The 14,189-nt window shown below is 35.4% G+C and overlaps 1 protein-coding gene across 1 annotated transcript; it reads left to right on the top strand.

The window, feature by feature from the left end:
• The first annotated feature begins 6,717 nt into the window (after positions 1–6,717).
• On the top strand, positions 6,718–8,028 carry LOC135701842 (histone H2A-like). The gene has a single exon (XM_065222786.1). It carries the CDS (start codon positions 7,268–7,270, stop codon positions 7,730–7,732), a length of 465 nt encoding a protein of 154 aa, XP_065078858.1. The 5' UTR covers positions 6,718–7,267; the 3' UTR covers positions 7,733–8,028.
• Positions 8,029–14,189: the final 6,161 nt, after the last annotated feature.

Here is a 14,189-nt window from a genome sequence, read left to right as displayed (position 1 = left end):
GTTTTACGTTTGTTGTGGAATAATTATACTTTTTTGTGTAATAAACCTATCACTATTTCTTTAAAATTAACGGCACAACTCATCAAGCTGAAATTTTCACAGAAGGCAGTTGGTAATGACTTCTACTTGTAGAAAAAATTTCAGGCCAATCTGATGTTTGTTGTTTGAGATAGAGTGATTTCCCCGTTTTACGTTTGTTGTGGAATAATTATACTTTTTGGTGTAATAAACCTATCACTATTTTTTAAAAATTAACGGCACAACTTATCAAGCTGAAATTTTTATAGAAGGCAGTTGGTAATGACATCTACTTGTAGAAAAAAATTCAGGCCAATCTGACGGTTGGGGTTAGAGATAGAGTGATTTCCCCGGTTTACGTTTGTTGTGGAATAATTATACTTTTTTGTGTAATAAACCTATAACTATTTCTTAAAAATTAACGGCACAACTCATCAAGCTGAAATTTTCACAGCAGGCAGTTGGTAATGACTTCTACTTGTAGAAAAAATTTCAGGCCAATCTGATGTTTGTTGTTTGAGATAGAGTGATTTCCCCGTTTTACGTTTGTTGTGGAATAATTATACTTTTTTGTGTAATAAACCTATCACTATTTTTTAAAAACTAACGGCACAACTCATCAAGCTGAAATTTTCACAGCAGGCAGTTGGTAATGACTTCTACTTGTAGAAAAAATTTCAGGCCAATCTGATGTTTGTTGTTTGAGATAGAGTGATTTCCCCGTTTTACGTTTGTTGTGGAATAATTATACTTTTTTGTGTAATAAACCTATCACTATTTTTTTTAAATTAACGGCACATCTCATCAAGCTGAAATTTTCACAGAAGGCAGTTGGTAATGACTTCTACTTGTAGAAAAAATTTCAGGCCAATCTGATGTTTGTTGTTTGAGATAGAGTGATTTCCCCGTTTTACGTTTGTTGTGGAATAATTAAACTTTTTTTGTTTAATAAACTTATCACTATTTTTTAAAAATTAACGGCACAACTTATCAAGCTGAAATTTTTATAGAAGGCAGTTGGTAATGACATCTACTTGTAGAAAAAATTTCAGGCCAATCTGACGGTTGGGGTTAGAGATAGAGTGATTTCCCCGGTTTACTTTTGTTGTGGAAAAAATTAATTGAAGATTTTTAACAAAAGAAAAGCAGTCTTCATATAGGACATTAAAACCCATCTCGGATTGTTGGTTGTTCTTAGTAACGTTCAACCTGCTTGCAAACGGGGTGATTGGGTTTAGAATCGAAAAAAAAATCGGCGTAGAAACTACCTTATTAAAAAGGGGAAGCCTGGCTCAAAGTTTCCCCATGAGACACGGCAATGAGTCTTAGCACCTGAAATCTGATGTCTGTGTTAGGGAATCTGAACTTTTTTTTTTTTTTTTTTTTTTTTGCGCTTTGTAGTGACTACTCCATAATGGTTGAGTTTGCAATAATTTCTACTTGTAGAAAAAATTTCAGGCCAATCTGAAGGTTGGGGTTAGAGATAGAGCGATTTGCCTGTTTTACTGTTGTGTAATAAATCTATTACGATTTTTTTTTATTAACGGCACAACAAATCAAGCTGAAATTTTCACAGAAGGCAGTTGGTAGTGACATCTACTTGTAGAAAAAATTTCAGGCCAATCTGATGTTTGTTGTTTGAGATAGAGTTATTTCCCCGTTTTACGTTTGTTGTGGAATAATTATACTTTTTTGTGTAATAAACCGATCACTATTTTTTTTAAATTAACGGCACAACTCATCAAGCTGAAATTTTCTCTGAAGGCAGATGGTAATGACTTCTACTTGTAGAAAAAATTTCAGGCCAATCTGATGTTTGTTGTTTGAGATAGAGTGATTTCCCCGTTTTACGTTTGTTGTGGAATAATTATACTTTTTTGTGTAATAAACCTATCACTTTTTCTTAAAAATTAACGGCACAACTCATCAAGCTGAAATTTTCACAGAAGGCAGTTGGTAATGACTTCTACTTGTAGAAAAAATTTCAGGCCAATCTGATGTTTGTTGTTTGAGATAGAGTGATTTCCCCGTTTTACGTTTGTTGTGGAATAATTATACTTTTTGGTGTAATAAACCTATCACTATTTTTTAAAAATTAACGGCACAACTTATCAAGCTGAAATTTTTATAGAAGGCAGTTGGTAATGACATCTACTTGTAGAAAAAATTTCAGGCCAATCTGACGGTTGGGGTTAGAGATAGAGTGATTTCCCCGGTTTACGTTTGTTGTGGAATAATTATACTTTTTTGTGTAATAAACCTATAACTATTTCTTAAAAATTAACGGCACAACTCATCAAGCTGAAATTTTCACAGAAGGCAGTTGGTAATGACTTCTACTTGTAGAAAAAATTTCAGGCCAATCTGATGTTTGTTGTTTGAGATAGAGTGATTTCCCCGTTTTACGTTTGTTGTGGAATAATTATACTTTTTTGTGTAATAAACCTATCACAATTTTTTAAAAACTAACGGCACAACTCATCAAGCTGAAATTTTCACAGCAGGCAGTTGATAATGACTTCTACTTGTAGAAAAAATTTCAGGCCAATCTGATGTTTGTTGTTTGAGATAGAGTGATTTCCCCGTTTTACGTTTGTTGTGGAATAATTATACTTTTTTGTGTAATAAACCTATCACTATTTTTTTTAAATTAACGGCACATCTCATCAAGCTGAAATTTTCACAGAAGGCAGTTGGTAATGACTTCTACTTGTAGAAAAAATTTCAGGCCAATCTGATGTTTGTTGTTTGAGATAGAGTGATTTCCCAGTTTTACGTTTGTTGTGGAATAATTAAACTTTTTTTGTTTAATAAACTTATCACTATTTTTTAAAAATTAACGGCACAACTTATCAAGCTGAAATTTTTATAGAAGGCAGTTGGTAATGACATCTACTTGTAGAAAAAATTTCAGGCCAATCTGACGGTTGGGGTTAGAGATAGAGTGATTTCCCCGGTTTACTTTTGTTGTGGAAAAAATTAATTGAAGATTTTTAACAAAAGAAAAGCAGTCTTCATATAGGACATTAAAACCCATCTCGGATTGTTGGTTGTTCTTAGTAACGTTCAACCTGCTTGCAAACGGGGTGATTGGGTTTAGAATCGAAAAAAAAATCGGCGTAGAAACTACCTTATTAAAAAGGGGAAGCCTGGCTCAAAGTTTCCCCATGAGACACGGCAATGAGTCTTAGCACCTGAAATCTGATGTCTGTGTTAGGGAATCCGAACTTTTTTTTTTTTTTTTTTTTTTTTTTGCGCTTTGTAGTGACTACTCCATAATGGTTGAGTTTGCAATAATTTCTACTTGTAGAAAAAATTTCAGGCCAATCTGAAGGTTGGGGTTAGAGATAGAGCGATTTGCCTGTTTTACTGTTGTGTAATAAATCTATTACGATTTTTTTTTTATTAACGGCACAACAAATCAAGCTGAAATTTTCACAGAAGGCAGTTGGTAGTGACCTCTACTTGTAGAAAAAATTTCAGGCCAATCTGATGTTTGTTGTTTGAGATAGAGTGATTTCCCCGTTTTACGTTTGTTGTGGAATAATTATACTTTTTTTGTTTAATAAACTTATCACTATTTTTTAAAAATTAACGGCACAACTTATCAAGCTGAAATTTTTATAGAAGGCAGTTGGTAATGACATCTACTTGTAGAAAAAATTTCAGGCCAATCTGACGGTTGGGGTTAGAGATAGAGTGATTTCCCCGGTTTACTTTTGTTGTGGAAAAAATTAATTGAAGATTTTTAACAAAAGAAAAGCAGTCTTCATATAGGACATTAAAACCCATCTCGGATTGTTGGTTGTTCTTAGTAACGTTCAACCTGCTTGCAAACGGGGTGATTGGGTTTAGAATCGAAAAAAAAATCGGCGTAGAAACTACCTTATTAAAAAGGGGAAGCCTGGCTCAAAGTTTCCCCATGAGACACGGCAATGAGTCTTAGCACCTGAAATCTGATGTCTGTGTTAGGGAATCCGAACTTTTTTTTTTTTTTTTTTTTTTTTTTTTGCGCTTTGTAGTGACTACTCCATAATGGTTGAGTTTGCAATAATTTCTACTTGTAGAAAAAATTTCAGGCCAATCTGAAGGTTGGGGTTAGAGATAGAGCGATTTGCCTGTTTTACTGTTGTGTAATAAATCTATTACGATTTTTTTTTTATTAACGGCACAACAAATCAAGCTGAAATTTTCACAGAAGGCAGTTGGTAGTGACCTCTACTTGTAGAAAAAATTTCAGGCCAATCTGATGTTTGTTGTTTGAGATAGAGTGATTTCCCCGTTTTACGTTTGTTGTGGAATAATTATACTTTTTTTGTTTAATAAACTTATCACTATTTTTTTTAAATTAACGGCACAACTTATCAAGCTGAAATTTTTATAGAAGGCAGTTGGTAATGACATCTACTTGTAGAAAAAATTTCAGGCCAATCTGACGGTTGGGGTTAGAGATAGAGTGATTTCCCCGGTTTACTTTTGTTGTGGAAAAAATTAATTGAAGATTTTTAACAAAAGAAAAGCAGTCTTCATATAGGACATTAAAACCCATCTCGGATTGTTGGTTGTTCTTAGTAACGTTCAACCTGCTTGCAAACGGGGTGATTGGGTTTAGAATCGAAAAAAAAAAATCGGCGTAGAAACTACCTTGTTAAAAAGGGGAAGCCTGGCTCAAAGTTTCCCCATGAGACACGGCAATGAGTCTTAGCACCTGAAATCTGATGTCTGTGTTAGGGAATCCGAACTTTTTTTTTTTTTTTTTTTTGCGCTTTGTAGTGACTACTCCATAATGGTTGAGTTTGCAATAATTTCTACTTGTAGAAAAAATTTCAGGCCAATCTGAAGGTTGGGGTTAGAGATAGAGCGATTTGCCTGTTTTACTGTTGTGTAATAAATCTATTACGATTTTTTTTTTATTAACGGCACAACAAATCAAGCTGAAATTTTCACAGAAGGCAGTTGGTAGTGACCTCTACTTGTAGAAAAAATTTCAGGCCAATCTGATGTTTGTTGTTTGAGATAGAGTGATTTCCCCGTTTTACGTTTGTTGTGGAATAATTATACTTTTTTTGTTTAATAAACTTATCACTATTTTTTTTAAATTAACGGCACAACTTATCAAGCTGAAATTTTTATAGAAGGCAGTTGGTAATGACATCTACTTGTAGAAAAAATTTCAGGCCAATCTGACGGTTGGGGTTAGAGATAGAGTGATTTCCCCGGTTTACTTTTGTTGTGGAAAAAATTAATTGAAGATTTTTAACAAAAGAAAAGCAGTCTTCATATAGGACATTAAAACCCATCTCGGATTGTTGGTTGTTCTTAGTAACGTTCAACCTGCTTGCAAACGGGGTGATTGGGTTTAGAATCGAAAAAAAAATCGGCGTAGAAACTACCTTATTAAAAAGGGGAAGCCTGGCTCAAAGTTTCCCCATGAGACACGGCAATGAGTCTTAGCACCTGAAATCTGATGTCTGTGTTAGGGAATCCGAACTTTTTTTTTTTTTTTTTTTTTTGCGCTTTGTAGTGACTACTCCATAATGGTTGAGTTTGCAATAATTTCTACTTGTAGAAAAAATTTCAGGCCAATCTGAAGGTTGGGGTTAGAGATAGAGCGATTTGCCTGTTTTACTGTTGTGTAATAAATCTATTACGATTTTTTTTTTATTAACGGCACAACAAATCAAGCTGAAATTTTCACAGAAGGCAGTTGGTAGTGACATCTACTTGTAGAAAAAATTTCAGGCCAATCTGATGTTTGTTGTTTGAGATAGAGTTATTTCCCCGTTTTACGTTTGTTGTGGAATAATTATACTTTTTTGTGTAATAAACCGATCACTATTTTTTTTTAAATTAACGGCACAACTCATCAAGCTGAAATTTTCTCTGAAGGCAGATGGTAATGACTTCTACTTGTAGAAAAAATTTCAGGCCAATCTGATGTTTGTTGTTTGAGATAGAGTGATTTCCCCGTTTTACGTTTGTTGTGGAATAATTATACTTTTTTGTGTAATAAACCTATCACTTTTTCTTAAAAATTAACGGCACAACTCATCAAGCTGAAATTTTCACAGAAGGCAGTTGGTAATGACTTCTACTTGTAGAAAAAAGTTGGAAGGGTTGTATACTAGATACGACCGCAGGGTTGGCGTTGGATAACGTCTGTTATGTGTTGTATTTAATTGTGTATATTAGATTTTAGGAATATTCCTTAATAAATCTTTTGCGAAAGTTTGGTGGCTGAAAAGGGCCGTTTTGTTGGGCTGATGTTGTTGGGTTTGCTCTACTCTGTCGCCTTGGAATGATGTTGGTAGTTCGAAGACAGACAGCATCTCCCCTTCCAGCGTTCCCACACCCCAGTATAGTCCCCAAATTTAAGTGTAACTGTGATATTCTGGATAGAAATTGTCTTCAAAACTAACTCTTTGTCGAATTATTGGTGGCCCTGAAAAGGGCCGTTTTGGTTGTGGTTTTGTAATGATAGACTGAATAAATGATTATGTTTGAAAAAATTCAGTTTTTGCTCCGATCAACAACCATACGGGGCAATATGAGCACCCTAGTAAAAGTTAAGGTTTTGACAGGTTTTCACTAGAAAATAACATGCAGGAATCAAGTGAAATAGAAACATAAGTTCTTTTAGCAACAGTTACGTGTATTGCTCGCTGTAGAACCAGCGGATCAGTAAAATGTAATATAGTAAATGCGATGCTTGTTTTCTTGACTGCATATCTTATAATATTCTAGAGATTTTGAGCTAATGTTACATTTCCATTATTATCTTAGACATGTAATTGAATTTTGATACGGTTTTCATGGAGATGCATATTAGAAGCATTTTCAACAAGTTTGTAAAAAAAATAGATTGAGTTAATAGGTATTATGCCCAAACGAACGGTGGCCCATCTCGCCCCGTATGGTCTTCTTGCCCCCATCGCCTCTATTGGACTGAATTCGGAAACGCTCATGTCCAACCGGTTTTCGTTTTGGGCTGGACATTCTCTAAAGCAACATATTTAAAAAATCTGGGAAAATCTGGAACATAATTAAAAATTCTTGAAATAAACGTAATAACATATAAGTGATATCTGGGTAAGTATCTGGCAAGACGATTGAAAATCTGGAAAATCAAATAAATCAGGAATACTGGCAACGCTGTCTCGTTTCATGCCCGTAGAGACAACCGACACTCATCCCATTTTCAGTATTTTGCTACCCACAGTGTTTATTGTACCGTCCCTGTATTCATAATATGCTACTCGACGCAGGTATAAAACCACCGTCGACGGTCGAAATGTCATCATTACAGTTTCAGCATCGAACTGTTCGTGTCGTTCGCATTATGGCTGGACGTGGAAAAGGAGGCAAAGTCAAGGGAAAGGCAAAGTCCCGTTCGAGCCGCGCTGGATTGCAGTTTCCAGTCGGTCGTATTCACCGTCTACTCCGAAAGGGCAACTATGCCGAGCGTGTTGGAGCCGGTGCTCCCGTCTACCTGGCTGCCGTGATGGAGTATCTGGCCGCTGAAGTTCTCGAGTTGGCAGGAAATGCCGCTCGTGACAACAAGAAAACCCGAATTATCCCACGTCACCTGCAGTTGGCCATCCGCAACGACGAAGAGCTGAACAAACTTCTTTCCGGAGTGACCATCGCTCAGGGTGGTGTCCTGCCAAACATCCAGGCCGTCCTGTTGCCCAAGAAGACCGAAAAGAAGGCCTAAATTCGATCGAAGTTCCCACCCTTTAACAAAATCCGTCCTTTTCAGGACGACCAATTTGATGGTAAAGAGTTTCGTTTTCAAAACAGTTTCCTTCGTGGTGCGCAAGGAATGATAAAATGAATCCATTAAAAACATGGTTGAATCTTTCTGTCATGCTCTCCCTAGTTAATTGATATCCTCATCGAGTAAGTTCGATGATGGTTGATTAGTGTAGGCGTGTCTTGAATTCCAAGAAATTAACCAGTGCAGTGTTATCATTCCATCCAATCAATCGACTAAATTTTCAATAGCGCCCTAAAATATCCATCAGTACCGTCTCAACGACGCGTTCATATAGATACCCATTATTTTATTCGGCATCCTTTTGAAAAATTCCCCTCACAAAAAGGCTTTTCATGTACTGCCAGAGGGTAGGGGGAGAGGGGCGATTTAATTATTACTAAAATGAACGAAATTTACGATGTGCGCTTCCATCGTGCAAACTTTATTTTGATTGCCGAAGCACACTCAAAAAATTTACCACATAGGTATCTAATGGATGAAAACCATGTGAATTTCACATAGCTAAAAATCCCACCACAAAATCACATGAATATCAGGAGGCCGATGAAAGTCATGAAAAAAGTGTCGGAAAGGCATAAGAAAATTAATCGTTAAACTCTTTCTTGATAATGTTGTGGCCCTGAAAAGGGCCATTTTTCCAACGCGCTCGGCGTAGTTGCCCGGTGAATACGACCGACTGAGAACTGCAGCAGCTGGGCATTCCATGACGGCGGCCCAGTATACCGGAGCACTGGCACCAACGCACTAGGCGTAGTTGCCCTTTCGCCCCCAGGCTCTGCTGCCGTTGCTCTACTTCCGCTGCTCTGGTACTGCTGCTCTGCTGCTCTGCTGCTCTGCTGCTGGGTCGACGATCGGATACACAATGATGGAACGGGCGACCTTGTTGGACGCTTATATAGTAGAACAGAAAATATCAGAGGTGTCAGATACTCGCATCTGATGTCTCAGTTGGAGAAAGTATAAAAATATAAAAAAATCAATCGATTTTCACCATCTTTAGACAATGGTTTACTTTTAACCATTTTTCAATAGTTTACAGAATGAAATCAATAGTTTTGAAACATTCAATAAATTGCTAGAAATATTTCCAATCGATTGATGCCATTATCTCGTAAATCTATCGAGAGATGGTTGAGTTATTATCGTTCAAAATCTTTTAATTTTTCGTAACTCATCCAAAATGACTGTTTTCAATTTTGTACCCCCGTATGTTGCCGAAAGACGTTATCCAACGTCAAAATTTCAGGCCAATCTGATGTTTGTTGTTTGAGATAGAGTGATTTCCCCGTTTTACGTTTGTTGTGGAATAATTATACTTTTTTGTGTAATAAACCTATCACTATTTTTTAAAAATTAACGGCACAACTTATCAAGCTGAAATTTTTATAGAAGGCAGTTGGTAATGACATCTACTTGTAGAAAAAATTTCAGGCCAATCTGACGGTTGGGGTTAGAGATAGAGTGATTTCCCCGGTTTACTTTTGTTGTGGAAAAAATTAATTGAAGATTTTTAACAAAAGAAAAGCAGTCTTCATATAGGACATTAAAACCCATCTCGGATTGTTGGTTGTTCTTAGTAACGTTCAACCTGCTTGCAAACGGGGTGATTGGGTTTAGAATCGAAAAAAAAATCGGCGTAGAAACTACCTTATTAAAAAGGGGAAGCCTGGCTCAAAGTTTCCCCATGGGACACGGCAATGAGTCTTAGGACCTGAAATCTGATGTCTGTGTTAGGGAATCCGAACTTTTTTTTTTTTTTTTTTTTTTTTTTGCGCTTTGTAGTGACTACTCCATAATGGTTGAGTTTGCAATAATTTCTACTTGTAGAAAAAATTTCAGGCCAATCTGAAGGTTGGGGTTAGAGATAGAGCGATTTGCCTGTTTTACTGTTGTGTAATAAATCTATTACGATTTTTTTTTTATTAACGGCACAACAAATCAAGCTGAAATTTTCACAGAAGGCAGTTGGTAGTGACCTCTACTTGTAGAAAAAATTTCAGGCCAATCTGATGTTTGTTGTTTGAGATAGAGTGATTTCCCCGTTTTACGTTTGTTGTGGAATAATTATACTTTTTTTGTTTAATAAACTTATCACTATTTTTTTAAATTAACGGCACAACTTATCAAGCTGAAATTTTTATAGAAGGCAGTTGGTAATGACATCTACTTGTAGAAAAAATTTCAGGCCAATCTGACGGTTGGGGTTAGAGATAGAGTGATTTCCCCGGTTTACTTTTGTTGTGGAAAAAATTAATTGAAGATTTTTAACAAAAGAAAAGCAGTCTTCATATAGGACATTAAAACCCATCTCGGATTGTTGGTTGTTCTTAGTAACGTTCAACCTGCTTGCAAACGGGGTGATTGGGTTTAGAATCGAAAAAAAAATCGGCGTAGAAACTACCTTATTAAAAAGGGGAAGCCTGGCTCAAAGTTTCCCCATGAGACACGGCAATGAGTCTTAGCACCTGAAATCTGATGTCTGTGTTAGGGAATCCGAACTTTTTTTTTTTTTTTTTTTTTTGCGCTTTGTAGTGACTACTCCATAATGGTTGAGTTTGCAATAATTTCTACTTGTAGAAAAAATTTCAGGCCAATCTGAAGGTTGGGGTTAGAGATAGAGCGATTTGCCTGTTTTACTGTTGTGTAATAAATCTATTACGATTTTTTTTTATTAACGGCACAACAAATCAAGCTGAAATTTTCACAGAAGGCAGTTGGTAGTGACCTCTACTTGTAGAAAAAATTTCAGGCCAATCTGATGTTTGTTGTTTGAGATAGAGTGATTTCCCCGTTTTACGTTTGTTGTGGAATAATTATACTTTTTTTGTTTAATAAACTTATCACTATTTTTTTTAAATTAACGGCACAACTTATCAAGCTGAAATTTTTATAGAAGGCAGTTGGTAATGACATCTACTTGTAGAAAAAATTTCAGGCCAATCTGACGGTTGGGGTTAGAGATAGAGTGATTTCCCCGGTTTACTTTTGTTGTGGAAAAAATTAATTGAAGATTTTTAACAAAAGAAAAGCAGTCTTCATATAGGACATTAAAACCCATCTCGGATTGTTGGTTGTTCTTAGTAACGTTCAACCTGCTTGCAAACGGGGTGATTGGGTTTAGAATCGAAAAAAAAAATCGGCGTAGAAACTACCTTGTTAAAAAGGGGAAGCCTGGCTCAAAGTTTCCCCATGAGACACGGCAATGAGTCTTAGCACCTGAAATCTGATGTCTGTGTTTGGGAATCCGACCTTTTTTTTTTTTTTTTTTTTTTTTTGCGCTTTGTAGTGACTACTTCATAATGGTTGAGTTTGCAATAATTTCTACTTGTAGAAAAAATTTCAGGCCAATCTGAAGGTTGGGGTTAGAGATAGAGCGATTTGCCTGTTTTACTGTTGTGTAATAAATCTATTACGATTTTTTTTTTATTAACGGCACAACAAATCAAGCTGAAATTTTCACAGAAGGCAGTTGGTAGTGACCTCTACTTGTAGAAAAAATTTCAGGCCAATCTGATGTTTGTTGTTTGAGATAGAGTGATTTCCCCGTTTTACGTTTGTTGTGGAATAATTATACTTTTTTTGTTTAATAAACTTATCACTATTTTTTTTTAAATGAACGGCACAACTTATCAAGCTGAAATTTTTATAGAAGGCAGTTGGTAATGACATCTACTTGTAGAAAAAATTTCAGGCCAATCTGACGGTTGGGGTTAGAGATAGAGTGATTTCCCCGGTTTACTTTTGTTGTGGAAAAAATTAATTGAAGATTTTTAACAAAAGAAAAGCAGTCTTCATATAGGACATTAAAACCCATCTCGGATTGTTGGTTGTTCTTAGTAACGTTCAACCTGCTTGCAAACGGGGTGATTGGGTTTAGAATCGAAAAAAAAATCGGCGTAGAAACTACCTTATTAAAAAGGGGAAGCCTGGCTCAAAGTTTCCCCATGAGACACGGCAATGAGTCTTAGCACCTGAAATCTGATGTCTGTGTTAGGGAATCCGAACTTTTTTTTTTTTTTTTTTTTTTTTTGCGCTTTGTAGTGACTACTCCATAATGGTTGAGTTTGCAATAATTTCTACTTGTAGAAAAAATTTCAGGCCAATCTGAAGGTTGGGGTTAGAGATAGAGCGATTTGCCTGTTTTACTGTTGTGTAATAAATCTATTACGATTTTTTTTTTTATTAACGGCACAACAAATCAAGCTGAAATTTTCACAGAAGGCAGTTGGTAGTGACCTCTACTTGTAGAAAAAATTTCAGGCCAATCTGATGTTTGTTGTTTGAGATAGAGTGATTTCCCCGTTTTACGTTTGTTGTGGAATAATTATACTTTTTTTGTTTAATAAACTTATCACTATTTTTTTTAAATTAACGGCACAACTTATCAAGCTGAAATTTTTATAGAAGGCAGTTGGTAATGACATCTACTTGTAGAAAAAATTTCAGGCCAATCTGACGGTTGGGGTTAGAGATAGAGTGATTTCCCCGGTTTACTTTTGTTGTGGAAAAAATTAATTGAAGATTTTTAACAAAAGAAAAGCAGTCTTCATATAGGACATTAAAACCCATCTCGGATTGTTGGTTGTTCTTAGTAACGTTCAACCTGCTTGCAAACGGGGTGATTGGGTTTAGAATCGAAAAAAAAATCGGCGTAGAAACTACCTTATTAAAAAGGGGAAGCCTGGCTCAAAGTTTCCCCATGAGACACGGCAATGAGTCTTAGTACCTGAAATCTGATGTCTGTGTTAGGGAATCTGAACTTTTTTTTTTTTTTTTTTTTTTTTGCGCTTTGTAGTGACTACTCCATAATGGTTGAGTTTGCAATAATTTCTACTTGTAGAAAAAATTTCAGGCCAATCTGAAGGTTGGGGTTAGAGATAGAGCGATTTGCCTGTTTTACTGTTGTGTAATAAATCTATTACGATTTTTTTTTATTAACGGCACAACAAATCAAGCTGAAATTTTCACAGAAGGCAGTTGGTAGTGACATCTACTTGTAGAAAAAATTTCAGGCCAATCTGATGTTTGTTGTTTGAGATAGAGTTATTTCCCCGTTTTACGTTTGTTGTGGAATAATTATACTTTTTTGTGTAATAAACCGATCACTATTTTTTTTTAAATTAACGGCACAACTCATCAAGCTGAAATTTTCTCTGAAGGCAGATGGTAATGACTTCTACTTGTAGAAAAAATTTCAGGCCAATCTGATGTTTGTTGTTTGAGATAGAGTGATTTCCCCGTTTTACGTTTGTTGTGGAATAATTATACTTTTTTGTGTAATAAACCTATCACTTTTTCTTAAAAATTAACGGCACAACTCATCAAGCTGAAATTTTCACAGAAGGCAGTTGGTAATGACTTCTACTTGTAGAAAAAATTTCAGGCCAATCTGATGTTTGTTGTTTGAGATAGAGTGATTTCCCCGTTTTACGTTTGTTGTGGAATAATTATACTTTTTTGTGTAATAAACCTATCACTATTTTTTAAAAATTAACGGCACAACTTATCAAGCTGAAATTTTTATAGAAGGCAGTTGGTAATGACATCTACTTGTAGAAAAAATTTCAGGCCAATCTGACGGTTGGGGTTAGAGATAGAGTGATTTCCCCGGTTTACGTTTGTTGTGGAATAATTATACTTTTTTGTGTAATAAACCTATAACTATTTCTTAAAAATTAACGGCACAACTCATCAAGCTGAAATTTTCACAGAAGGCAGTTGGTAATGACTTCTACTTGTAGAAAAAATTTCAGGCCAATCTGATGTTTGTTGTTTGAGATAGAGTGATTTCCCCGTTTTACGTTTGTTGTGGAATAATTATACTTTTTTGTGTAATAAACCTATCACTATTTTTTTAAAATTAACGGCACAACTCATCAAGCTGAAATTTTCTCTGAAGGCAGATGGTAATGACTTCTACTTGTAGAAAAAATTTCAGGCCAATCTGATGTTTGTTGTTTGAGATAGAGTGATTTCCCCGTTTTACGTTTGTTGTGGAATAATTATACTTTTTTGTGTAATAAACCTATCACTATTTTTTAAAAACTAACGGCACAACTCATCAAGCTGAAATTTTCACAGCAGGCAGTTGGTAATGACTTCTACTTGTAGAAAAAATTTCAGGCCAATCTGATGTTTGTTGTTTGAGATAGAGTGATTTCCCCGTTTTACGTTTGTTGTGGAATAATTATACTTTTTTGTGTAATAAACCTATCACTATTTTTTTTAAATTAACGGCACATCTCATCAAGCTGAAATTTTCACAGAAGGCAGTTGGTAATGACTTCTACTTATAGAAAAAATTTCAGGCCAATCTGATGTTTGTTGTTTGAGATAGAGTGATTTCCCCGTTTTACGTTTGTTGTGGAATAATTAAACTTTTTTTGTTTAATAA

Source organism: Ochlerotatus camptorhynchus, unplaced genomic scaffold (genome assembly GCF_037179485.1).
Source record: "Ochlerotatus camptorhynchus isolate MF236.1 unplaced genomic scaffold, CSIRO-AGI_Acam_v1.1 ptg000177l, whole genome shotgun sequence".
Taxonomy (NCBI): Eukaryota; Metazoa; Arthropoda; class Insecta; order Diptera; family Culicidae; genus Ochlerotatus; species Ochlerotatus camptorhynchus.
Note: the sequence above shows the minus strand (reverse complement) of the source record. Positions and strands in the feature narration are given on the sequence as shown.

Bases quoted from the DNA above. Each gene is read 5' to 3' on its own strand.
- LOC135701842 (XM_065222786.1), top strand. From the start codon at position 7,268: ATGCTACTCGACGCAGGTATAAAACCACCGTCGACGGTCGAAATGTCA.